The sequence below is a fragment of the Setaria italica genome, chromosome V (genome assembly GCF_000263155.2).
Source record: "Setaria italica strain Yugu1 chromosome V, Setaria_italica_v2.0, whole genome shotgun sequence".
Lineage (NCBI taxonomy): Eukaryota > Viridiplantae > Streptophyta > Magnoliopsida > Poales > Poaceae > Setaria > Setaria italica.
In genome coordinates, this window is record NC_028454.1 from 12,588,664 (window position 1) to 12,616,304 (window position 27,641).

Sequence of the window (27,641 nt, forward strand, 5' to 3'; positions counted from 1 at the left end):
CCCCGCTCGGATCTCGTCGGGGTCGGGGAGAGGGCCACCGGATCCGGAGCGTTGGGTGCTCCCGGTTGGTTGAGGATGCCGGAGTGGGGGGAGAGGCGCCGCCAGGGTAGGGGACGAGGTTCCCGGAGTGGAGGAGCGCGCCGCCGCCGGGGTGGATGAGGAGGACGCCATGGTGGGGGAGCGTGCCGCCGTTGGGGTGGGGGACGAGGCCACCGGGGTGCGGGACGAGCCTGCTGGGGTTGGGGAGCGTGCTGCCGTCGAGATGGATGAGGAATACGTCGGGATGAAAGATTAAAGAAGAAAGGGAATGGGAAAGAAAAAAGCGGTAGAAACAGATAAGAACAGAAGCGGTGGGAGCGTCCGTCCGACGGACCTGACGGTAGCGTTTCCGAAAAAAGATCTGCGGCCGCCGCCCGAGCCGCAAGCCCGCAACGCTTGCCGCACGCCGGCGCCGAGGTCACTTCGCCGCCTACCGCCGCAGGCTCTGCCCTTCTCGACTCCGGTGGCAAGGAGCTGCACATTCTTCTCCTAGCACTGCAGATATCCCCCTTTTTTTATAGATAGATGAGATCACTGCAGATACATACATGCATGAGTACCCCGGCCCTATCCCTCGATAGAAATCACTGCCCGTGGTCTGAAATAACATCCCTCCTCCTTTTCGGATGCAAATTCCTCGGCTGACCTTGTAGACTTGTAGTCCATGACAGATTATGGACCTCCAGACCATCTACAACGTCATGGACTACCTACACTATATATGGGAATTGTTTGCTCTGTGACCAAGAGCAAATTAAGAAATTAAAACTGTAACCCATCCCTGTTGGGCTGTTCCGTTGGCTTCTGTACGTACAGAGAAGATCAGCTGTAGCAATTAGTTGTTGCTTTCTTTCTTCGTTTTGTTTTTGTGCCGGTGGCTTTGCAGTTTGTACTACTCCGATAGGCACTATCTTTCTCTCTCTCTCTCTCACTTAGCTAGTGCAATGCACGATCTCGAGAATCAAAAAACCGAGTAACACTATGCACGCATCAGATTAACAGAAAATTAAAAGAAGCACATTAAGTGGACACAACTTATTATGTTATACAACACATACAGAGTATATTAAAGCGTTTGATACGCCACATGTACTATATAGATACACAGCAGTTCGATTAATTGACACGAACATATGCATACTGCTGGCAGCAGGTCTCCTGCATGCGTTCCATCGACGAGTCACGATTATTAGTTCCACAAACGTAAATAAAGTTTACTTTGATCTCGGTTGGACACATGATAACAGCAGCGCGCGTGCGTCGACACCGGCGCCTTCGGGTAGTTAATTTCATCTGCAACACAGCACGATGTATTTACTGAATTAAGATACAAGAAAATATGTGGTTACTATAGGGTAAAAACTTTGATATCCTGTTGCTAGTACAATTATGCTATCAGCATCAGGCGTATATCGATCGATATAGAATCAAAAGTTTATGAAAAGCACTCTTCTATGATCTCCAACTGCATGATTAAGCACGTTCTACTGGTATTCTCGAAAACAGGTATGAACATACAGTACATTACGGTGAGAAATAAAAATGAGAGCTGTGTGTAGCTAGTATACCCGAGCTGAAGGGTTGTTGGTTGCAGCTGATGGGAGTAATGCTGAGGCTGCTGCATAATGTTCACTTGATGAAAGTTTCTCGAGTCGTACGGGGCCATGTGATCATATTCGCTTGTTGATGGCGCTCCCATCATGTTCATGGGCGGCTGTCCCCTTTCGTTGTTCTCAGCGACCTGCAGCACGCGGCAGAAATCGCTTAAAATTCAGTGATCAGTCAGCTTAAAAGATCAGGGCCTTGGAACTTTTGCTCAGATGAACAAGTGCTACTACTGTATTTACCTTGCTCCTCAAGTACATGTTGTCACTCTGTAGATCCATCTCCTGGAAACAAAACGAGCGCCACATGTAATTTGGAGCTAGCAGAAAAAAAGGTACTACTGCAAGCGGGGATTGCTGAATACTAACCCTTTTCTGCATGTACTCAACTTCAGCGTATAACAGCTCATTCTGCAAGAAAGGCATTGCTCATTTCATCAGCAGAAATTCAAAACTTATTACATAAGGCTATTTGTTCCCCATATGCATTGGTCAACCGAGGCATTTATATTTCTGCTCTCTTCCCAAGTTCCATGCATATATAGGCCTGTTTTAAGTAGGCGAGACTGCTCTTATTGGAATTTTTGGGATATAATTTATGTTCTCATAAATTCTCCTAATGCATCATTCAAAGTTTCAAACAGGGGATGTATATGTATATGATGTATCTACATATACCACAAATGCTGCATGTACATACCTTTCTAGCTCTAATCTTGCATATTCCTTTCTCCAGCCTGCCCTCCAGCTGCTTAAGATCCCTGAGGCTCATGGTGTGAATTGCATCACCCATTATGGTCCTACTAGATAATTAAATAAGTTAGACAACATATAATATTCCTTTTGTTAATTACGTTAAAAAATAAATGGATACATGAATATTGCATTTACAGATTTTTTTTCAACAAATCATTTGTTTCCATATGCGTTCTACTCTGTTTGCATTTACAGATTATGGTCTAATTTGAAAGCTATTATTACCTGTTTGAGTTTTGCAAGCTACTGATAGTCCCGCGCAGCTTGGCGGACTCCTGCTGGTAATGCTGCAAGTTCATAGCTAGTATGAATGCACTGAGTAAACAAAGCTTATGCTAATTGCCACATATATATCACTGGCCTTACAAAGACAGTAGTGTAAAAATCAGTGTCACTACGGAATATTTAGGCCTGTTTGAAATGGCATGCAGGAATTATTCATGATGTACTACAAGCTGACCTGAACTAAAATCAATAAGATGGCTCCACAGGTAAGGTCCAAATGGTTTCTGAATTCTACTTTAGATTTAAATTATGAATATATCTAAGCTGAATATCTATGTCAATGCAATTATTAGCAAGTATAAAGAGCGCTGCAGTCTGAGGCTCTGAGCTGCATACATGCAAAGGAAACTTCCAGAAACCGTATGATCGTATGAGATTTTACTATGTGCTTGTCCACGTCCATAAATTCAGATACTACCACTATCATCGGATGGCCATGGATCAGTCTTATTTTTCTTTTATTAAGCAGTTTTAATAGCACATTAGCATTTCATGTGGACTTGTGGAGTCAGCAAAATTAACCTTCATAGACTGCTAGAGTTGGAAACAGGTAAAACTGATGGTGGTATTGTATCTAATACCAGGTCAAAATTCAGTGTATTGACATTGCATAATAATCAATCGGTGGCACAGCTTAGTGTATATTTTATAAAAAGTGGTGTGCTTAAATCAGTGTGTACGAGTGATTAGAAAAATTGACACTGACACTGACTATCCTCGATTCTCTGCTAATAATGTGCACACATTTTGTTTGTTTTGGGTTTCGCTAAGATTTCTCCATCCCCATGGTTCCTAGCATAAAATTTTGGGGCATCGATCCAAAAGACAATCCTAGTATGATCCACTGGACTGAACAGAGGATCCTGAGAGTGGATAGTACACTTCTTCAGTGTAATACCCATGTGTGATATGATGTCCGTACTTCCCTGCTCCGAATTTCTTGTCTGAAGATCTTGCTCAGAGACATCTGGTTTTCTCTCGAAGAGCAGTAAGGAGGAATGTTGACCATGCTTGTATTCAAGGATATCTCTCTCCTAGCTAGCCAAGCTATATTCTGAACTGACTACTCCACTCGCATCAAGGGAACCAATTCAGAAAAGATTGACACGATTTTACCTGGGCATTGACTTCTGCAACCGTGCCAGAGTTGGAGGTGTCGCTGTTAGCCTTCTTGTACCTCTCAATGGTGGCCTTCACACTGCAAAGTTGTCAACTGTTGGAGTTAGTACACACTCTCTTTTTGAAGAAAATTTTATAGTCACTAGGTATTATAATCACATGTACACAAGCAACTAACTGCTTAATAAGAACAATATAATCATAAAATTACTCAAAATCATACACATTTTCTTTATACCGCTGATCAAATTAGTTGCCCAAAGGGCCGGGTTCACTATCTTCACACTGTGTGACACTACTGAAAGGGCCAAGAAGAACCGTAGGCAGGATGCACACTCAGACGCTCTGCAGGTTCTCTATGAATTCATCAGAGAGTAAAAGGCGAAGCAACCCATACAATCCAAGCAAGAGACCGAACAGTAGAATACAGCATCGTATAACACATTGGTCCGAAGCCTGTGCTCGCACAGCTCACAGGTCATCTTTTATGAGCCATGCAAGCCTGTCTGCAACAGTGGTTTTCTCTTTACCGAGAATCTTTTGCCTCTGGACTTCAGAGCTTCTCTATGGTACAGTGCCACCCGACATGCTACAGTATTCACACCATCAATTAACGAGTGGCTAGTGGCTACAGATTGCTAATATAATCTATTTTCATAATCTTCTAAAGAAGTACTCCCTCCATCCTAAATTATAGATCGTTTTGACATTTCGAGATTTATAGATATTATTATGCATCTGGATATAGGATATATCTAAGTGTATAATAAAGTCTATAAATCTAATAAAGCTAAAACAACTTATAATTTGGAACGAAGGGAGTAGAAAATAAGGCAAGTATAAATAATATTTCTGTGAAGTTTCACCCCGGCCTCAGCCGAAGGTCCTGCTAATGGAAAAACGACAACAGGAAGGTGAAGACTACAAGCTGAAAAAGTAACAGAGTGCGTGGAAACACTGGATACACATATGCCACGTGCTGTAAATGCAGCAAAACGAACAATTGGATTGAAACTATTATTTAGTAAGAATAGATCCATATATGCGCGGCTTTGAGAAAGCCATATTCACTCGTCCATCTCGAGAATCATATGGACGTTCTCATCGTATTCGAGAACGAACGGTGAGTATATTACAATTTTCTCTAAATGGAAAATTCAGAGAAGGTTGATATTTATCAATTTAAGTTTCCTTTTAGTGTACTTCAGACATCCTTTCAGAGCTTAACATCCCAAGGATGACAGAGAGAAACTGGAATTGGATTCTTGAAACATAGATTTGACAAAAAAAAAGGAATTTTGGACTTAAAATATGATATTTTCTTGAACAAAACAAGGCACGTATTTTTTCTGTGATAAAAAAACAACCATTAGCTTTAAGGAGCAGAACACTTTTTTATACAGAGAATGCAACTTAAATCAAAACATATTGGAGAAAACATATTTTCTTTTTAACTGAAGAATAATAATGCCACCAAATTCAAATTTATTAATAGAACTTGAAATTGTAAGTGCAGTGGTAGGTCTGCACACTAACAATCTTTATCAATTAAACAAGGATTAGTTCCCCTGGAGAGTTGAAACTCCAAAACATTTTTCAAGCAAATTCTTAGAAACATACTAGTCAATACCCCAGCTAATCTTTTCAAGCAAAATTAACTCCGCTAGCTGTTATTCGCTCCAGAAACTAACACTTGATTATTATTTTTTACATTTGGTTGGTAATAGACCAATATGAAATCAAAATTAAGATGATGTGAGAAAAATGAAGATGGCCCACCAAAATTAAAGAATGAACCTAACAACAAGCTTAAGTATATACCAGGGGCAAGAAAAGCACTTCCCTAACATACAAACAGAATACACAGATGCAGTAAGCTAGTATTCTAGGTAGGTAGTGATCATTGGGTACCAAACGTATCCCAGAAAATTCTCAGAGAAGATTTTTTTTCAGAGATCTCTTTTGTTCTTGCTACTGGAAATTTACTAGCTACTCCTTGCATACTCCTCACCAACTTCAAGCCCTTTTATCCACACAAAATAATATGCACAATGCCGCATAAAATACACAACAAATAAGCGATGAAACAAAATTGCTATATATGGATCAGAGACCCCCTCCCCCTAAATGACCATAACATGGAGGTGCATTAATTGGCAAATCAAGATTTGAGCAGCACGTCACATCACAAGGAGGCCCTTCTCCAATGCAAAGGACCATCAGCAGCTACTGCAATGCAAAACGCTCACATCCCTCTCAGCAGGCTCCTCGACAAATGACCAAAGAAATGAAACCTTAGCATCCTCGAGTACCCTGTCCGGTGGGTGGCCAGTGTTGCTCAGCGGCTGGCACAGGATTTCACATGATTGGGTTGGAACAGTGAGCATGTTTTACCCAATGGGTAAAGGAGTGCAGCAAGCCAGCAACACACATCAACACAAGAGATCACTCCTCGGCCCTTGGCTTTTACCCAGGCCTTAACCACTCTGACCAAGCTACCAGCTTTCTTTACTCCTCGTGCAGTCTCCCCATGCAAGACGATGCAGGCCCAGTGGCAGGCAGGCCAGTGCTCCTGCTGCCCATGCCCCATGCGCCCATGCCATTGGCTTCACAGCAGCCTGTACGCACAGGCACCAGTCACACAGACCGAGCCATGAACAAAAGGCAATGGGTTTTGCTTGCATGCTCCTGCTTCATCTATTCAGAGTTGCTACAGTGAATGCATGGTCACGTGTCAACACAGATTAGTGCTCCTAGCATGCTGTGTCAACATTTTGTTGTTTTGCTTTGGGAAGCAAATATTGGGAGACACTGATCCCCAAAAGAATATGGGATATGGAAACTAGTATACTGGTGGTAGTAGTCAATTATATACTTTCTATTAATCAAGCTTCATTAGAAAGCTTGTTTTTTTTGGATTTTTAGAGAAGAATAGGCAAATTGACTTTCATTCTCATTTATACTTTTTACATGCATATTATGGTTACCCCCACCAGTTACATAAAGTAACCCCATTGTTTTACTAAACATGCATCTGCTTAATATCACTTCATTTTTCTGTGCAACAGCGACTAGTGAAGTCATAAGACTCAATTATATGTTCAGATGTCATTGTTCATATGCCATGTTGTCTTGTTGTTTATTTAAAGAAAGCATAATATGCATGATTTATTTAAAGAAAGCATTGCTTATTTCCTATAACATACAATTATTCATAATATGCATGTAGGCAAATTGACTCCAGAACATAATTCTTCACTCTCAATTTATTTAAAGAAAGCATTGCTTGATTTCCTATAACATACAATTATAGGGAAAGCTTCAGTAAATGATCAGCTAGCTGGTTTATTTTTATTTGCTTATTACCATACTAATTGCGTGTGTTTGCTGAAAAGACAGCAGCTCATTGTGGTGATCTTTAGTTCTTATTAGTGTAACAAAGAATTGTGTGTTGAGACAGGCATACACATGCATACATAGAAAAGGTTAAAATACTCTTGTGTAGACCAAATTAAATGTCAAAATTCACACACATACCCAACCACTTTACCACAAAACGTTTGTGTTTGTTTCCTCTTGAAAAAGTACAGTCTTGGTGTCAGGTGCATGAACAACTCCCGTGAAGGCGCCCGGGCAAATTTTTTTGCACCACACACAGTCACACACACGGTGAATTGGTGACGTGATGTGATGAGAGAGAGGGAGAGAGCGCACATGGGATGAAGCCCTTGGCTGGCTGGGACAGAAGGAGATGATGCAAGAGAAACTGAAGATAGTAGTAGCCATTTCCTTTATCTCTCTTCCTTGTTACCTCACACAGACTTTCGTGGACACATCTTGTACCATACCAACTGGTACAGCAAGAAGGAGCAACCCCAAAGACCATCACCACCTCGCAGCAGCTAGATCTGCTTCTACACAAGCAAAGATACAAAAGGGAAAGAGGGAGAAAGGGAACCCAAGGGTAGAGACCATCACCACCTCGCAGCAGCTAGATGCCTTATATTTTGTGTGCAAATATGCTTATATTTCATACCATGAGGTGTGTGAGATCTAAAGCTCTTGCATGCACCTCCCTTCTCTCTCTACAGCTCTGTCACACACATGAGGAAGCCAGGGAGCTAGCAGAGTGAGAAAGGAAAGGGCATAACTACAGCAAGAAAAAGAGCAGGACCACCATGGCCAAAGAGGCTCAGCTCTCTCTCTCTCTCTCTCTCTCTCTCTCTCACACACACACACACACACACACACACACACACACACACACACACACACACACACACACACACACACACACACACAAGGTCGAAAGGCTGAGGACATACTACACATACAGCAAGCTCTGTCCTAGATCTATCTAAACATCTAGCTCACCTCACCTCGCCTCACAGGAGCAGAGGGGAATGAAAATACAGAGAAAGAAGCTGTTGTAATTTCCTTTCCCCTTGTTGCTCTTCTCAGGAATACCAAAATAAACAAGACAGCAGTTGATAACAGAATGAAGTAACAACAAAAGATGCAGCTCCCATTTGACCCTCCCCACACTTTTGCCAAGAGAAAGCTAGGAGCAAACTTGCTCCAATTCGGACAGTGCAAGAAACTGAAAACAGAAAAGAAGCAGCATGCGTGGTGTGTAGGATCTAAGATTTACATATATGTATATGTGTGTGTGTATACACATATACATACATACATACATACATATATGCATACGCATAGCCTTTTGTTTACTGTTCTAAATATGCATATGTATATATATGTGCGCTGAGGAGTTGAGATCGATGGCATTTGCATCACCTGTTGTTGGCGTACTCGTAGAGGCGGCCGCGGCTGGAGAAGACGATGAGCGCGACCTCGGCGTCGCAGAGCACGGAGAGCTCGTACGCCTTCTTGAGGAGGCCGTTGCGGCGCTTGCAGAAGGTGACCTGCCGGTTGGTCGTGTTCTCGATGCGCTTGATCTCGATCTTGCCCCTCCCCGGCTTGTCGCCGGAGCCGGTCGGCGCCGGCGGCTGCTCAGTCACCGTGGACGGCCCGCAGCTCAGATCAGTCTGAACAGGAACCGAATCAACAAGCGGTGCAAGAAATAATATACACAGGATATTAATGACCTGCTCTACGAAATCAAATAAAGAATTTCCTAAGAGAGAGCAGGCATGCATGCAGGTAGCTGTGATCTGTCTCTGTATCAAATTTCAGAAGGAAGTAGCTGCATACATGATCCATTTCCTATCTTGCACTTTGCCTTTTGTGGTGTGCCTTTTTTCCCCCAAAAAAATTAGAGACCATAGGCAGCAGCCATGTATGTTCCTCTTGTTGCCTCTCTAGCTAGATTCTTACAACATAGCAACCAAGATTCTACTACACCTATACTGCTATACAGATGATGCAAAGAGAGAAAGGAAGCTAGCTGAGTTATTAACTTCCAGGAGCAAGACAAGAGATAATTACCATCATGTTGAGCATGGATGGTGTGGCAGTGCCTCTTTGGGCTCTCTCTGGAGGAAGAGATCCAGAGAGGGAAACAAGAGGATGTGAGAGGAGGAGCAGGGGGAGAGGAAGAAGAGGGATGGGGTATTAAAGAGAGAGAGAGGTGATGGGAGAAGAGAGGAAGGGGAAGGTATGTGAGGTGATGCAGTTAGGAGCAGCTGTATGTAGTGGCCAATTGCTATGGCCTTTGTTGCATTGTTCCCCCCTTCTGTCTTGCAGAGATCCCTTTTTTTATTTACCAATGCTTTGATCTCTCTTGTGGCTGCTGTCAGGTCTCCACATATATCCTTCCATCTACCTCAGCAGTCAGCATGTATGCCTGTAACTGGATCCGTGTAACTTGAGGGAATTGCTTTGTTTGTATTGGTACACAGTTACCACAAAAATCGTTATGGCGCAGCAAGGCTATTTCTTGCTTTGCTCTTTCCGGGTTGCACTTTTACCAAGCTGAGTGAAAGAGTACGCTAGTACTACTTATAGGCAGGCTCTACTTGTGACAATGCTAGTTCATGTTAAGCTAACCTTGTATTACACACAGCTCATCATTGTGTCTTGGAAGAATTAGTTTGCAATTGTTTCTGAAATATTTTTTCCAGAACACATTACTGTTATCTGTTTCAATTCTTTCGCTGGTTAATTGATTAATTAGCATGACGATGCAATGGATTTTATCATCTAACAAGAAGTTGCAGTTTTTTACAAGGAAATTAATAAATTTGAGCTACTAATCCAAATTAAACATATAAATGATTTCTTTTTGCGAGTGATTAACATGTTAATTTGTGCACGCATTGTTATCGATCCCTTAATTCATATTTTACCATCAGTTTTTTTTTGCACAGTTTGTGATCAGATATCAGAGCTGAAGGTGCAACAAGGCATACGAGAGAGACATTGTTTGCTTATGCCCCCTGTTCCCATGTGACATCGCACAAACACTGTCCCATTTCTGTTTGGAACATATGCGTATAGTGAATATATGATGCAGGGATAATGGCCAAGTACTCTCCAGCGGCGACATCCTATTTATTTCAGCTCCCATTTCTGTTGCTCTCATGGCCTCATGGGATGGGACCCTTGCTGTTAGCCCAACCCCTGGCCCTCCTCACATATAATGTGGTGGATGCATCGCCCTCTTGGCCTCTTCCTTGCCCACCGCCCTCTCCCACTCACCCGGCTATCTCCATCAGTGACCTGGGGCCAGTGATACATGGATAACCATCGCACTTCGACGACCGTCAGACTCAGATCGATCATCAACCTTGCTACCTGTCGAAATTCCAGTGCAATTTGCGCAAACGTCGCGCCACTTTCGGTCCGGTGGAAGCACTTCCTCGACATGTCATTGTGAAGTTACCACCCAATGGGCTGCCCCTAATCCATGTATATCAGCAGTCAGTCTGAAGATAGGTTGGTGGCATGGATACATCAGAGTTGGGAGCATGATCCCATTGCAAACTTGTAGCCTGGGCTGGGCTAGCTGCAGGGTGCAAACTTGTAGCCTGGGTTGGGCAGTTCGGTGCAAATTAAAGTTTAACTGCTAAGGAACTTGCAGAACTTCTTCCTCTCAGAATGGAGCAAGAAAGTTCAAAATTTGTTGGAAAGATATGTTCTTTTCCGGGTTTTTAAAATCAGCCTCCTTATAACATTACTATCAGCTGCCTGACTTTTATGGGCTCGCCTTTCCTGTGTATGCAGAAGGAGAAAAGACATGAGGAGTTTCAGAAGTGGCCATAGTTATTCAGCGAGATGCAGGTGGTTGTTTTGTTTCTGCAAGAATTGTTGCCACGGTCTCAAGCCACTGGACCCTTGTTGCTGAGTATTGCAACTAGCCATGCATGCATGACACCAAAGTTCTGCACCTGAAAAGAAGAAGAAACAAGCAATGGTACAGCGTTTCAAAGAGATGGGTAGTATATTGGTACCTACTACCTACTAGTAACTAGTATATTTGAAAACCACCTGGAATTAGTTGGAATCGCAAGAACTAAACAAAAATCATCATATTAGGACAGAGACAAGAACCAGAAAACGAGAAGAGAAATAAATAAATAAATAAATAAATTTACGTGGCATCAAATCGACAAGCTTGCAAGATGTGATCAAATCTGAAAAGTTTGTCGTTCTATATTGGGTAATTGCCAGAAGGACCGAAAAGTACAGCTGATTGAACCATGGTGATGTGAAACCAAAACGTCCAATCAAAAACTGCACACCGAGGGGTGGTTGACCTTTGCACACATGGTATTAAATAACAGGTGCATGCCTTGACACAACTTGCCATCCATCCATGTGTTCCACCAACCAATCAAAAGTTCTTGGATTATAGCATTGTAATTCTACTTATTATGCACTATTGAAAATTTAACTTGACTAAGACTGAACAAACCACCGACTAGATGATGCTGTGGCACCGAAAATGACGGCTCATTCGATAATCTCAGATTTAATTATGTGGGCAAACCGTGCTGGAAGCATGATCAGGAGTCCATTTCAGTATCAACAATGGATAGATGTTTGCATTGTGGACTTGTGGTTCCAAAGATATCAGAATCTGCCAATTTTTGGACCATGAACATTTTTGGCTTTCTGAACTGCTTGTTGGACCAATCAAAACCAATAAAAAAGCGAGTTCTGAGCACCCTACGTCACCCCCGCGTGGGCGACTCCGGCGGGCACCGAAACCCCCGCTGCCGCCCCTCCACCGATGGCTGCCCTTGCCGCGCCGCCGCCTGAGCGGCAACACCCATGTGGCTCGCGATGAGGGTGGCGGCGGTGCCCCTTCCCCTTCCTCTGGCGGATCTAGGCGAGCGCGGACGCCAATGCCGCCTAAGGGGGCTCGCCGGCATGGGCGGCACCCTGCGGCGATGGAGGCCGGGCAGCCACGGATCTGGCACGGCGCCGGCCGGATCCGGTGGCTGTGCGACCGGTGTGTCCCCGAGGCGGTGGCGGCGGCGGCCAGCAGCGGTTGGGCGTGGCGGTCGTGGATGCCGCGTGAGTAGGGCGACGGCCGGTGTGGGTGTTACGGACCGTGCGGCGTCGGTCCGGATAGGGGCGAGTGAAGAGTTGGTTGCGGCAGGCGCAACCCCGTGCATCCCCGAGGCGGTGGAGGTGTCGGCCGATATCAATTTGGCAGGGTGGTCGTGCACGGTGCGTGTGGAGGGCGACGGCCGGCGTGGGTGTGACGCCCCGTGCGGCGCTAGCCCGGCCAAGGGTGACGGGACCTCACGGTGGCGACTCCGGCCCGGCGAGGGGCATGGAGACTGTGCGCTGCGTCGGTCGCGGCAGGCGCAGCCTATGGACCCGGCGGGCCTTGACGGTTGGCGAGCGCGGGGCGCAAGCGACCGGGATGCGGCGGCGGAGACGGCCTGGTGGCAGTGGCGCAAGGGGCGCCTCGGCGGTCCTGGGCCGCTGCGGGCGGTGATGACCGCACGCGGCAGCTGCCGCACACGCGCCAATGATGCGGTGAGGCATCATGGTGGGGCAGCCAAAGGTGGTCTACGCGCGGCAAGAGGAGGCATGACAGTGGCCCCGCACCCGGGTGGACTTTCATGATTGCCGTCTAGGGACTGTTGTGTTGTGTATGTGCAGTGGCTAGGGATGGGATGCTCTGGGTGAAAGCTTTTGCTGGCGATCTTGCTGGTGGCGATGGCAGCGGCACCCTAGGACATCGTTCTCCCTATTGGGGGCGTCATCTTGGAGCTCCATCCCTATTGCACAGGGTTCTCTGGGTGAAAACTCTGTCCAGATGCTGGATGAGCGACGGCGGCACCACTGGCGTCGTCCCCTCCTTGGAGGCATCGTCTCTAGAGACCCAACTCAGCTTGTGGCACTGCTGGTGGTGTGTTGATCATGGGAGGCTGCAGCCGGTGGCGGCGTGGCAAGGTGGCATGGTGCTGGATGGAAAGTTTTGACGGGGGTTGCTGAGCTCACGTGAAGGTGAAGGCGATCGCAGGTCTAGTGGCGGCTAGGGGTTGTCACTTTGTTGTCGGGCTGGCTGCTTGCAATGGCTAGGGGTTTCATGTCTGTACAGGGTCATGCCTGGAGGTTTCGGCGACTACATGAGAGTGCGAATATTGGTGGATGTCGCGTTTAGGCTTCAGTTCAGCTGCCGTTGTTGAGTGGAGTGGTGCAGCTGTGTTGATGTCTCAATCCAACCGGTCGGTTTTGGTGTTTTCGAGCTGAGTGGCTACCGCGTCGATATCCCAATCCAACCGGACGAGTATAGATTGTTTTTCTTTCTTATTTTCTTTTGCTTTCCTGCCTATGGCCTCCCAGGGTTGTAGACTTGTATTTTTTCTGCTATATCAATGAAACTCGCACTATCTTGTGCAGTTCGTTAAAGAAAAACAAAAAAACAAATAGTTTCCTGCAATAATACACGAATTGCATCAATCCATGGTCAGGACGTTGTAGGTAGCGTACGTGTGCTGAGACACGTATTCTCATGGACGACGATGTACTCATGTAGTCGTGTGCGATGCATCATCATTCAAGTCTGTGAAAAGCCAACAGGTGCAGGGTTTTGATCGAGTCCCACTGCACTAGCAGCTAGAAGGACTTCTTGCTGGGGGCTCACCACTGCTGCAGCTAGCTTTCGGCCAATTATTAGACCACTGTGGCAGCCTCCAGTGATCCAGCAGGCACATTCTAGTGTTGTTCGGATGGGAATGCAGGAGCAGTTCCCATCTGGAAAGGCATGGGGTTTACTGCAAGCATCAGAAATCATTGCGGTTGGTACTCATGCCTGACTGCAGCACTGAGCCTTGTTTTGGATGGTGAAGCACACTACTCACCAGATTTAATTTCAGACAAGTTTATACATGATAATTCTGTAAAGTAGACCAGATATACGTTGGATTGATATTGACTGCAAATTTACAGTTTGTCAGTTTTGCAAAATATCTTTGCAGCAGGTGCTTAATTAAGCATCAATTTGTTTCTAAAGTGAAAGTACATGTCCTAGTAGGATACAGCACAATATCATGTGCATTCATATGAATGTTCCTGACGAATTCAAGGAGCCAGAGATGGACAGAGCACAAGTATACTGACATGACATATCAAGGACATACAGAGTGCAGTTGCTGCGTGCTCAGGAACTCAAGGGAGGTTCAGAGAACTTTAACCATCCGACTTCATCTTCTCAGCAGGCACACACCCACATAACCAAAGCTTTACTGGTTGGAAAAGGAGAGGTGAGTACACATGCAATGCATCGATCACAGGCACACAGCAAATGAAGGGAGGTTTATAACAACCTTGGCTCAAATGGGCAGGCTATGGAGGAGATGCTATGGCAGCCACACTGATTGTTTTCCACAAGTGAGCATGCTCCCACATGAAGGAAAAGATCTCTACCCTGATCTGCTTGCCGGAGGCCTCATCCCTCAAGCAACAGGGATGCATGCTGGTCGAAAGGGACTAGGGCCATCATAGTGCTAACTGACATGTGACACTTTCCTAAACGCATAACTGCCCTCACATGTAGTATGTGCAGAAGCCGTGTTGCAGCCTTTCAGGATCACTGGATTCACTCACCTCCTGAATAAATGTCTGGATTTTCACCGAAATTTGTAGTATACAACTAAGCTGCCGCACGGCCTATGTTTTAACAGTATACCCAGTTTCAACATGCAAGTCTTGATAGATGTCCTTGGTGTATTTGAGGCAAGATTTGTGCCCCTTGAACCCTATGCTAGGAAATGTTCAGGTTGTTGGAAGTGCTATCTGTCTTGCCGATGAAAGGCACGGCATGCAAGAGGCCCTGCAGCTTGTCCAGAAAGCTGGATGATTTCAGTTCCAAAAAAAAAACAAAGCTGGATAAACTGAAGTCCGGGTTACATCCAATTAACAATGACGTCGTACGCGTCCAAAAGCATCCAAATATGTCCCAAATTGTATGTCGTTTTGCCTTTTATAGATTTATAGATGTTTGTATACATCTAAATATAGTATATGTCTAGACGTGTATAAATATCTATAAACCTAGAAAAGCTAAAACGATCTATAATTTGAAACGGAGGAGTAATAATCTTTGCTGCGATTCTTCAGAGGCCAATGCTTGTGCCGTTCATCTTTGACGAATCCATGGATTTTTTTTCCTCGACGCAGAAATCAATGATGAGAGCATCACAGCCTGAATTTCTCGAGTTCAGCACAGCAGCCTGAGGAACAAAAAAAGAATACTTATTGATTCGGAGTTTCAGACTCTGAAGAAAAGGTCCAAGAAAGCACAGTGCAGAAACAGACAGCTCTGAAAAGGTTTCAGAAAAGCGCCTGCCCGATTAGCTTAATTCAACAGTTAGGCGGCCTCGTCTGCAAAGAAAGACCATCCAAAAGACGGATGGACGACGGCGAACCACGCCGCGCCCTTTCGGTTGAGGCCGCACCACCGCGCCGGCCGGTGGTCGACGGGTCGGATCGGAGGAGGCGGACACGCCGAGATGGGCAAATGGCCACGACGCGCGGGTGCGTGATCTGATAGGGACCCCGGAGTCGAGACCCTCGTGTGGTCCATGGCCATGCCCGTTTCCTTTCCCTTTCATCTCAGCCCCAGGCCGGAGGACGATGGAGAAGCTCATGGTGGATGCCCCGGCCGGCCAGGGTGCTCAAAAGCCTGCACGGCCTCCACTTGCAACAAAAGCGCCAAAGCGCAGGCCCGGCAGCCAGAATATATTTCTTCCTCCTTTATTTGCATCTTATACTCCATCGATCGATCGATCGATCGATCGGATCCCATGGCAGTTTAACAGTCTTGCAGCATCTTGCAGTTCAGGACTTCAGGTATCTTCGCGGTTTTGCTGTTTGACCTTTGCTCCTGCAGAAAGATGTCGTGATCTTGTGACTTCAGATCACCAGTTTTCATCACAGTAAAATTTACAATGTCAGAGCTGTGTGAAATAAACCCTGTCATCAGCAGGGAATCCTGGACGGCGGTTGGATATGATCCTTGATCTTATTGCCGGCCGGGGACCGGCGATCAGGGAAGGAAATCTGGGCGGATCCGGCGGTGACATGGGCGTGTACCGGAAGGAGAGCGGGCGCAGGAAACGGCCACGGCAGCGGCGTGAGGCGGGTGCCAGCTCTGTGGGCAAGCGTGACGGTGCGAGAGGTGCCCGTGTCCACGCCCTGTCGATGCGCCGGAGGACAAGGTGGCTTTCTCCCCCCAACGGACTGTCGCCGGCGTCGTACCGGCGGCTGCCGTGCACGCCTCGTGCCCATCGATTGGAATTTGTGCTGACAATCAGATATTTTGCAGTGAAACCAGAGCTGATGTGATCACGATGTGAACATTTTGTACCAAATCCGACCGCCGTCTACATTGAATTGTACGAATTTCCTGTCCTTTTCGAAGGTTCTTCGGAATAAATTTAAACAACTTTAAATTCGGGAACAACAACTTTTAACACTCATGTCCGAGGCCGGTAAACTGAAATTAGAGTGAGAATTGAGCTTCTGATTTGAATTCTGACACTGAATATAAGCCCTGAACATGTATCTCTATGCTGTAACTCACGGTTTTACACGCTTCAAGGTTTGCGTGATACCATATCGATGAAGTTAACAGTATCGAAATCAATTTGATAACCGTGAGTTAACTTCCATTTCTACCTATGAAGTGTGTGTGGGACTAGTGGATCTGTACCCAATTTAATTTGATTATTTTTAATTATGTTCCCCGATCAATGGCTAGCAAAAGTTTAATAAAAAAGGTACCTGGAAACACCAACTAGCAGCAACAAGATAAAAAAGCATTTTGACCCGTTAACTTGGTGTAAAGATCATATTGGTGATGGAACATATGCACAGACTTAATTTCATCCATTGGATCGAACCACAACGGCCCATAGGAAAAGGTTGGAGTTCCCCAATGGTATTTATGTATTCTTTTTTCACAAGTTTGCTCGAGCCTAAGCTGGACTTGGAGCATGGGGGTACACTCCGCTTCTCCAACATGGCCTGCTCAGATTTAATCCGAGAAATGTCATCAAGTTTGTGCATATGTTCATCGGTTTGATCTTGTGCACCGGATATTTCCCACTAACATAGAGCACCGCGACATAAAAAAGAACTACCTTGTCTAGTTTTCCCTTAAAGCCATGAACTCCAGATGGCACAACCAGTTCAAATTTTTGTCACACACCTGAGCTCACTTGCCATTTTTCAAATTTTTGTCTTTTTTTTAAAAAAAGGGAATAAACAACTGCAGAACTAAAGGGATCTGTCGAAGTCTTCCAAGCCACGGAACAAAACCATGTACCCTCCATATGAGATCAGGTATCCTCCACACAGTACATTGTATCCTCTCACATCACCATCGCCATCGATTGCTTATGCCATCAGCTTCAATTCCTTCAGATACAGTGAGCAGGAAAAAAGTTAATAAATTTGCATACAACACACTGGTTATGAAAGTACCCAAACGACAAATAACAGGAAAATCAAGGAGAAGAAAGACACAGATAGACTGGCTCGTTGTAGTGTATTGCCAACCCTTTTTTTTTTACTGGTTCTCAACATTTTACAGTTCTTTAGTTCATTGTAAAATTTTGGTCGTACCAAAATCCAAACTCAGGGCAGCTGGGTAGTGGATTTAGCACCCTGGCCAATCTATAGACTATAGTGACAGTGCTAAAGCAAATGCTCTCAGATGTGCGAGCAGAAGCAAAGGTGCAGTGAACAGCAGAAGGTTGAGGCGAATTCTTGCAGCTGCAGATGCCGATGCTGCAGGAACCGACAGATTCCCACATTTGGCCGTGCTCGTGATCGTGAGATGGCCAGATGGACCGACCGGTGGTCACAGTCAGAGATGGATACTGGGCCGAGGAGATTGGGCCTTGCAAATTGCTACAGATGGACACGAGTGTATATATGTGACAAACAAATTGCACTTTGGTATGTATGTGTGTACATACATGTAGCACGTCCATGCTTGATACCATGAAGTACTCCCTGTTCCAAAATGTAGCAAAATGTAGGTCATTTTAGTTTTGTCCCAAGTCAAACTTCTCTACCTTGCAAATTGCTACAGATGGACACGAGTGTATATATGTGACAAACAAATTGCACTTTGGTATGTATGGGTGTACATACATGTAGCACATGTCCATGTTTGATACAATGAAGTACTTCATGTTCAAAAAAATGTAGGTCATTTTAGTTTTGTCCCAAGTCAAACTTCTCTACCTTTGACCAAATATATAGAAGAATAAACAACATCTACAACATCAAATTATTTTCGTTAAATACACCATTAAATGTGTACTGAAAGTGCATTGTTTGATATCTAGGAGCTATTATAGTTTTCTATAAATATGGTTAAACATAGAGAAGTTTGACTAAGGATAAAACTAAAACGACCTACATTTTGAAACAAATGGAATAGCATCCTTTGCACTTTGTTAAAAAAAAATGACGTTTTTAATGGACACTTTATCAGGTGTCCCACTTTGGGCGGTTTTCAGATATTTAAAGCTTCTCTGGCTGAATGGAGGTTAATAGTAGTTGAAAAACGTCAAAAACATGCTTGGCACACAGTAGTAAAGCTCTACTAATTTTAACATGACCCGATGTTAACAGAAAGAAGTTACATATAGAAATACTTCAGCACCCATTTCCTTTCTTCATCTTTTTTTAGAAAGAAGGAACACAAAGCTGTCAAATATAAAAGAATCTATTCTGAGTAAAAAGTATTCCACTTCATATTAAAGCGAGGCAAAAATATTTACATACAACTAAATGAATTCAACCATCTGTTGAAAGTTACTCCAGTGAAGCAACTGCAATGTCGAAAAAGACAAGATGGCAACAAGAAAACAGAAACAAACAATGAATAGCCATACCTTCAAAACCTGTAACCTCTTCATCAGGAGCTGCTCAGAAAACATATGATTTTGGACTAGAACCTACGGGAACCTGCTCCTTTGTTCTGGTGAGGAGCCGAAACATTTCCATTACTGCTACCAAAGGACACACAAGAGTACATTGGTGCGGAATTGCCATCCTCTGTATTCTCACTCGGTATCAGGATATGCTTCGCCCCGGGGCTGAGCTTCACTGGGCCTGACCTCAGCACAAAACGGCTGCTAGATGAAGTAGCATTGTCAGGATCAGCTCTTGCCATTCGAGTTCCTGCGTTTCTGGATGGAAGGGCTGCTGAGGCTCTGCTATCAGGAACTCCTTGAACTATCTGGTCTGGGTGGTTCCATGTAAAATTTGCAGAGTTATTACGGTGAACTGATGAGTTTGCAGAGTACAGACCATATGACATAGGCAAATTGGCATGGTAATCTGAAGACGGTGTCACATGCTCCATATTTATTGGTGAAAATGGTGCTGAGGGCGAATCTGTCTTAGTGGAATGATCAGAGTAATAACACCAAGGAGGTGGCGAATTCTGAATAAAGGCAGCACTGCCATGATTGGAAAGTGGTGGACATCCAAATAGAACATTTCTATGAGATTGCAAGTCTGTAAAGTCCCTCCACCTGTCTTCACATCTTGGATCACCAGGGAACACATTGGCAGCGGGCAAAGGGTGGCTGACATTATGTGGGGTTCTGTGTCTAAAATGTGCCTGAGTTGTGCTTCCTGAACTTGCTGAAATATGAGCTACCGTGCTTGCAGAACTTGCTGAAATGTTGGGAATACTCTGAGTTTGTAATGATAGGAAAGGCTGACCTTGTCGTGGCAGTTCCAACACCAACCTGTTGGTAAGATGGTCTTTAGTAGGATTTGGTTGTTTCTGTGCCGCCTCAGACCAATTGTCGACTCTAGTATTGGATACTGTAAGATCACGACCCATCAAGCGCAAGGTTTGTCCTGCAGAAGGCCTAGAACCTTGTTGCGTGTTCATTTCTGAATGAAAAATTTGTTTCTCACTGTGTGATAGATTATGTCCTCGAAATTGAAAGGAAGAAGGTTCACCTCCAGTTGAGAGCTGAGAGACACCATGATGCATAGTCATGGAGCACCAATTTTGCAGCTGAACCGAATCCTGAACAGTTTGGTTTCGCAGTATACACGGGGACTTCATTCTGTTGTCCAAGTCAGCTGCATGTTGCTGTTCTTCTTGGGCATATGGAGTGAAAGACGACTCTTTATGGCTTCTTTTTCCATTGTCAATAACTTGTTGATCCATACACTGAGTTCCAACCTGTGTATGCTGAAGACATGACTCCTCTGAATTTGGATCATAAGGGCTGTTCAAGTCAGCAGGATCTGGCAATTTTTTATTCAGATCAAATAAACCAGTGGACATTACAGTACTACTGCGCTCGGATTGATAATCACGATTTGTGTTATCATTTGCATCCTTAGCCATAGCAAAGGCTTTCTCAGGCATGCGAGAACTACTGCTTTCTGCAATAATGTGTTCCTCTTCACTGGACATTTCTATGGATGATGATGAAGAAGAATTCATAGCATCAGACAGTAGCTGGCAGATACTTTCTAGTTGGGGTCTTTTGGAACATTGCTTCTTACTGCCAAGTGCACCATTTGCTTCTGAGAATTTGACACGCTTAACCGATTTGCGGCAGAGTTCTATGACTCCAGGGCCTTTTGAATTGCCATGCTTTTCCTTAACCATTTTGACGGATGTATGCTTCGTGTACTTCTTCAGAATGCTGTGCAACGGGAGTTTTTTAATATCCCGATGTTTCCCCACCTTAATAGCCTTTGTACTCCCAATATACTTCAGCCTATTAGCCTTCTTCTGTAAGCTATTATTGAGTCTTCCATGCTTCCTTCTCTTAAGATCAGTGATCTTTTCCCTCTCTGTACTGAGATGATGTTCATCCTCATGTTCCTCTGATGCATCAGGAGTATCCAGCCCATCTCCCAAATTTGGCTTGTCAAGTGATGTCTGTAGAATTGATCAATATTAAATGATGACAACAGGTGCATATACCTGGAGTGAATACAGAACAATTGAAAAGTGCATATATGTTTCCTGATGAACCAGAAAAGTGGGTTCATTATAGAAGGACAATCAATTCAAGATCACAATTATTAAATCTAACTGAATACTAACATGTCACAATGTTCATCACAATTATATATGCTCACACATAACTGAATACCTAGGAGGCACAAAATTTAAGCATTTTTTTATAGAAATGCATCACTCTTGTTCTTAGTAGATATATTCATCTATCTGATGAGAACACATTTTATAAAACTCTGTCAGATATTACTTTAATATCAAGACATCTAGGTATGCATACTGGACAGACATTGTGAAACAGAGGGAGTAATATTCTACAAACTAAAGGCTGTAAAAGAAACTAATTTACTCCTTGAATATTAATGTATTTATGGTTTTGGAACTAAGCACATAAGTACCATACAAAAACATACTTGCAAGATTCACTAACTTATCTGTTGAAATTTTGCCAATACAATGAATATTTCTTATGTTGTTTGCAACCTTATGAAAAATATAGTCCTAGAATCATGTTTGACCAACACTGCCCTATAAATATAGATACTGGAAGCATGATGGATGTGTAACAAGGGTCTAACACTTGCTATAACAATTCTCCAATACATGTTATAGAATTTCAGAATTTGCTATGCCATTGAATATTTGGTGATACATTTTTTTTTAAAAAAAAACAAGGGCAGAAGCCCTGTCACTCACATACCACCCCGTGTATTTGCCAATACTTGGCATGGACACATCAGTTACTAGAACCACAATGACTACACTCATGTGCCACCCTTGTGTATTTGCCAAACCTCAATATGGACGCATTAGTTACTGGAACCATGGGCATTGACTGGCATGGTGACATCAATGTTGACTACAATAATGGGAACAATGTCAACAAAGAACTAGGTGCCGTAGGACATCGGATATAATAGTGTAGACATGAGTGACACTCTTGTTGTAGAGAGGTGCAAATCTGCCATCCTACACATGGCACTTGTTTTGTTCTGTACTGGACAAAGCATGACATTGTTTGCGACATGGATAGAATGGTCGTAAACTCTTCTTCCTTGATAACTATTGTACCAGTTTGTTTATGCTTCTTGATTCAGCTTGAGAATCTTCATTTTATTTAGGTAGAAGAAGACATGGCCAGCAGCTCTAGTGTGGTAGTGCTAAGCAGTCATAAGAGACAAGTACATGCAGAGTCCAGCAAACATAAATGCTACAATGAGAACTTTCGGAAGAGATACTTTACATCATTATTTCAATATTGATATGTGCATTGCAAGTCTCTTCAATAAGGATGCATTGACTTGACCTCCCATACTTGAGGAAACTGATCTATAATACATTAAATATACTCCTAACAACTACACTTATTAGAGTTCATTACACTAGCGGTCCTTGAACTTATGCCATGGTGTTATATAGGTCCTGGAATTTGCACATTGACTCTCAAAATGCATATTCAGGTCCTTGAACATTTTAAATGTGCCACTCGAGGTCCAAAACAAATAAGTGATTAACGAGGTTAATTGCAGATGCCGGTGAAGAAAGAATGGTGAGGGAGAAACAAAGCGGAGAAAGAAAAGCAGTGACTGGAGTAGGGAAGTTAAGAGACGAAAAGAGGATTCCTCGCTTCTCTCTCATGCAAAACCATGCATGGGACTTTCACCTCGCACAACTCCTAAGTGATAAAAGAAAGAAGAACATGTCTTCTTTCTTTTTTTAATTACCTTGCTCGTGTGAGTATAAGATTGAATTCATTCTTTTTCGAAATGGTTTCAAAGAAGAACTACTAATGCTTAACTTTTAGAGGAATCCTTCATAGTGGTTGTGAATGATTGACTTTTTCAAAACTTTCGACCTTGGTGAAAGGTTGAGAAATAGAACCAAATGCCGAGACAAGTTTAAGACATGAAGGTGGGGTAGGGAGTTTTCAAGGTAAGGAGGTGCATTCAACAAGCTTAGAGGCAGCTAGCGATGTCACAATGTGGTGAGGTGCTAGTGGAGGTAGTGGATAGTTGGAGGAGGGAGGGAGGACAAAGGGATCACTTAGAACCACAAGATTAGTTTTCTCTCCTTATTATTCAAAGTTGTGTATAGATTGTGGTGGTGATCACTAGAGAAAGTTGGTGAAACATGTAGTAGGAGGCATCAAGTAGCAAGCCAATCTAATGTTGCGCTCATGATGCCAACTGCGCTGGGCACAATGGGTGTCAACTAGCAATAGATGAAAAGCTTGCAACTTGTGAGCTCGCTTAACTCGCGTGTAGCTCGACTTGCCTTGGCTCAGCTCATTTCAAAAATCTAATAAGCCAAGCCACATCTGCATCTTGTTTTGATAACGAGCTGCCTTGATCTAGCTCATGAGGCAAACGAGCCAAGGCCTTGGCCTATGCAACGCACACTACTTTGAGCATGTGACCACCAAGACACTCGATTGGTTTCTACCTCTCTCCTTTCTCTCTGATATGCTTTGTGTTCTAGAGTCCACTAGAAAAAGAAGACAAGTCATGCCTTCTATCTTGTCCTTATCCTTTGTTTCTCTCTCTTTCTCATCTACACTATATGAATAGAAAATGAATAGACCATTCAAGGAAGAAGGAAGGGCCTAGGACGAATGACTAGTTGTCTGATGCAGTGGAGGATCTGAGAAGAGGCGCGATGGATGAGGATCCCCTTAGCCATGGCAGGACTAGCTCGATTTCTGAGGCCTTACATAGTTTGCCAATGCATCCGACATTCTCAAAGGTCAACAATCACTAGAGATGGTGTGTTGCACAGTTGTCGCACTTTGATGTGGTGACTTCTTCACCGCCACTGCCTTTAAGACCAACCATTGACACTACCACCTTTCCAAGCTGACATCCTCATTCTACGGGACTTTGGCCCTCATCCCTAGATACACTCCAGAGCCACACCAACTTGCGACGCTCGTCTTCGATCCAGGTAGCCATGCGAGCTCATGAGCTAAACGCGCTAACTCAAATTGGTTACGAGCCGAGTCGTGCTAGACTTTTAGCTCATTTAGATAACCAGCCAAGTAGAGCCAACTCGATATCCAACCCTAGAGTTCATGACTCTATCAGGTACAACAATGGTGACAAAATGAGTAGCGGCTGGCAAGCACTTCGCTAACAACAACCAGCAGCGACGGGTGGCATCGCAGTGGTGGGGGCCACAAAGCATGTGGTCGGAGCACGCCATGCGTAGGAGTGACTAATGATGAGCTACTAATGCTTCCATGAACTTCAGTGACACAAAACAACAAGCTGAATAGACTCACGCTGAAGTCCTTGGTTTCTAGATTTTTGTTAGCAATTTCAATTGCCAGTTTTCGAAACCTGAAGTCCTCATAAAGCAAAGAAGTTGAACCAACCAAACAAAAAAAAATGATTACCCACCCCAGCTACTACAAGAAAGAATATTTATGATGGCCATGTTGTCCACCACGTTCAACATCTAAACATTGCGAACCATGAGAATCCTTGATCCACCACCGCCTAATAAGCTACAACAACATCACCCAGTGCACCAAGTAACACATACACAAACAGCATAGACAAGTTAACATGTAGCAAAACATACTTAGAGGGGGGCTAAGAATGCAATACACAAAACATATGCAACCATGTGAGGCAAGGTGCACGGTGAGAGTAGAGACAAGTTAACATGTGGCAAGAGATAGAGTTGTGGGAATCGGGTGAATAGGAAAGTGATGATAAATGAGGCCAGGTTGACTACAAATGTAATTACGTGACGATTTAGTGTGTATATGGAAGTTCCACAAATCAAATTAACTAGGCTAAATGGGGTGGCTGAAATAATCAATTTAATAAGAAAAACTAAGGAAAATAATGGAAGCCGAAAAATAAAATTAAGGACTTTCCGTAACAAATATTCCTTTTCTACACTTAATTTCTTTAATTATTATCCCCACCCACCTTTAATTACTCCCTAAATCTTGTGCAATAATTTTATGATGGTTCAGTTGGTAAGATACCATTTTATTTTGTGCAAGATACCAGCCTAGAAATAAAATTATGAAATAAATCAACACCATCAAGATAGATACTATAGCTAGAGAGAAACGGTGTGGCAAATGGACTGATAATAGCCATTAATATCTAGTATTAAACTATAGCATTGTATGCGCACAGAAATCTGGCCTATGCCATATTGTATTCAGTTGGTCAACTAATGAAGTACCTAGGTGTAGTGCATTAGTTTACCTACAAGTGTAGAAATGAACAGCAGAAAAAAATCATATCGTGCATACGCTGAAAGCCACATGCATTTGGTATTCCAAAACTTCATCATCACCCAAACACCGTTCCCATGTTTGTCAATGGACGGCAGACATTTCGATAGGTTATATATTTATACACGCATGCATGCATTACATGTCTTTTTTTTTCTTGAACCGGAACAAGCGAACATCACCCAAGCAATGATGAAGTCCGGTATAGCCAAGAGAGAATAATGATGCAGAAGATCTCGATCTAGTAAATGCCCCCATCACGTCCATTTCCTATGATAAAGGTCCCGTGTGTAATGGGTCCAGGCCCAGCAGAGATGTGCCGGCCGGCCGGACACCAAGCTGTACGCATCACACATGCAGGAGTTAGCTTACCGTGCATGCTGTGTGAGAAAGGTAACACGACACACCATTTGTAAGATGGTGTACTATAGTACCAGAGATAGCTGGCCTGTGCATGTTCGCGAGCAAGCACTAGTTTGCCTGCTAGCCATGTATAAACGCCACACAAACAGCAAATCATTTCCTAAGCGCGTATCAACAAAATCTCCCAACTCGCAGAGATATCCTTGTCATGAATGTGCTGAACCTCCGTGACACTCGTGTCGATCGATCAGAGCCGACAAATTCAGCATGAAATAACACTGGTCACGCATGAAACAGTCATGCGCCTAGCAAGGTAATCATGCCCAGCGGGAAAGAGGACACAATCATCCAACAAACTTTAACGCTTAGCAATACGAGACACGTACAGCTTTGACCAGCAAATCATCATCTGCCGGAGGACTCGCAAGTGTGGTGCACGAACGCTAAGCAAGCAAGCCAGCGTTAATGCCCCCCAGATTTCGATTCGCCAATCGGGCCGGCGCACAAAATAATCCATACATAAAATATCCTGCGCCGCGTCCCCATATAAAGCAACAACTAATTTGGCCCCTCAAATACCAACCAAATCCGCCACTTTCAATATGGTAATAATAATGCCGCGATTTGAGGCATAGCATACATGGATGCGATAGAGATGGCTAGAAATTAATGCTAAGCATCTAACGATTCCGATGCTACCGACAGTTGCCCAATCCAAACCGCGGTGATTCAGCAGTTGCAGATCGATCACCAGAAAATAATTCGCAGTAAAAAAAGCAGGAGAAAAAACATTGGAACAAGACGAGACTGGTATCATGATGCAGGCACGGGGTGGGTCGGGTCGGGTCGGGTCGGGCTGGGCTGGACCACATACCTTTCTGGCGAAATTCCCCTCCGCCGCACGCCGTTCCGCCGCCGCCGACGACTCCGGCTCGTCCGCCGCCGCTCCCTCCAGGCGCCGCTTCCTCCGCATCTCCTTGTGCCGCCTGACGATGGAGCCGAGGACCTCCTCCTCGTCCGCAGCGGGGTTGGGGACGACGACGGCGTCCACGGCAGGCGCCGCCGCGAAGAGGTCGGAGACGAACCGCTTCTTCGGCGTCCGCCCGTTCCCCGGCGCCTCCTCCTCGTCTTCGTCCACTTCCGCCACAGGCTCCGCCTCCGCCTCCACCTCCACCTCCGCCTCAGCCGCCTTGATAGCCGCAAACTCATCCTCCCACCATCGGAAGAACCGGACCTCCATCGGCGGCAAATCCCGGGCGGCGAGGTCGAAGGGGCCGAGCGCCGCCGCCGGCGTACCTCGCATCGCTTCGGCGCAGCGCCTTCACCGATACACGCAACCAAATCAGCAAAAGAAAAGGGGCGGAGAAAACCGACGCGGCGGCCGGAGGCTCCACGCGTACCTGATGGAGAAGGTCGCCGCCATGGCCGCGGGGACGGGAGCGAATCTGCGCGGAGCCGATGCTGCGGGGTGGGTTTTTTCAGACGAGGAGAGAGAAGAGAGGAGAGAAGTAGGGGGGAGAAACGAGAGGGTATTTAAAGGAGGCGCCACAGTTTCAAGGCAATAAATAAATTGGGAAAAATTTCGATTTCTTCGCCGCGAATTAATTACACTTTCCCGCTCCTTTTGCCAATATTTTTTTTGGCGCTGCTCATTATTTTACTACTTTAATGGCTATATTGGTCTTGGTGTCGTGCTGGGCCCCACCGCTCCATTACTACGGTGGACAGCGACGTGAGAAGGACAGCGGCCAATGGGATTTTTTTAAAGCGCAAGTGACGGGTGACG

The 27,641-nt window shown here is 44.5% G+C and overlaps 2 protein-coding genes across 5 annotated transcripts; both read right to left on the reverse strand.

Moving 5' to 3' along the window:
* Window positions 1-1,043: 1,043 nt before the first annotated feature.
* On the reverse strand, window positions 1,044-9,477 carry LOC101782162 (MADS-box transcription factor 3). Of its 2 annotated transcripts, none has more exons than XM_004968501.4 (9): window positions 9,252-9,477; window positions 8,601-8,851; window positions 3,801-3,882; window positions 2,625-2,686; window positions 2,344-2,446; window positions 2,013-2,054; window positions 1,887-1,928; window positions 1,608-1,780; window positions 1,044-1,332 (listed from the first exon to the last, which is right to left on the reverse strand). In XM_004968501.4, the coding sequence occupies exons 1-9, from the start codon at window positions 9,264-9,266 to the stop codon at window positions 1,329-1,331; spliced, it is 774 nt and encodes a 257-aa protein (XP_004968558.1). In that variant the 5' UTR covers window positions 9,267-9,477; the 3' UTR covers window positions 1,044-1,328. The 2 variants fall into 2 exon arrangements, with proteins under 2 accessions (XP_004968558.1, XP_004968556.1); XM_004968499.3 differs by having other exon boundaries at window positions 2,344-2,443; window positions 9,252-9,395.
* Window positions 9,478-17,354: 7,877 nt separating this feature from the next.
* LOC101783386 lies at window positions 17,355-27,372 on the reverse strand. 3 transcript variants are annotated; one of them, XR_001164195.2, is made up of 5 exons: window positions 27,256-27,372; window positions 26,730-27,174; window positions 19,136-21,159; window positions 18,209-18,245; window positions 17,355-17,645 (listed from the first exon to the last, which is right to left on the reverse strand). XR_001164195.2 is itself a non-coding variant. In XM_004968502.3 (3 exons), exons 1-3 carry the CDS (start codon window positions 27,276-27,278, stop codon window positions 19,192-19,194), a joined length of 2,436 nt encoding a protein of 811 aa, XP_004968559.1. In that variant the 5' UTR covers window positions 27,279-27,372; the 3' UTR covers window positions 18,880-19,191. The 3 variants fall into 3 exon arrangements, 1 of the variants encoding a protein (XP_004968559.1); XR_215199.4 differs by lacking the exon at window positions 18,209-18,245; XM_004968502.3 differs by lacking the exons at window positions 17,355-17,645; window positions 18,209-18,245 and having other exon boundaries at window positions 18,880-21,159.
* Between the last annotated feature and the right edge of the window lie 269 nt (window positions 27,373-27,641).

Coding starts and splice junctions, on each gene's coding strand:
- LOC101782162 (XM_004968501.4), bottom strand. Junction 2,687..3,800: donor TTGCAGAAGTCAATGCCCAG/GTAAAATCGTGT, acceptor ATGAACTTGCAG/CATTACCAGCAGGAGTCCGC. Junction 2,447..2,624: donor AGCTTGCAAAACTCAAACAG/GTAATAATAGCT, acceptor TTAATTATCTAG/TAGGACCATAATGGGTGATG.
- LOC101783386 (XM_004968502.3), bottom strand. CDS start 27,278: ATGGCGGCGACCTTCTCCATCAG. Junction 27,175..27,255: donor GCGGCGACCTTCTCCATCAG/GTACGCGTGGAG, acceptor GTATCGGTGAAG/GCGCTGCGCCGAAGCGATGC. Junction 21,160..26,729: donor AGGGGAATTTCGCCAGAAAG/GTATGTGGTCCA, acceptor TCAATTCTACAG/ACATCACTTGACAAGCCAAA.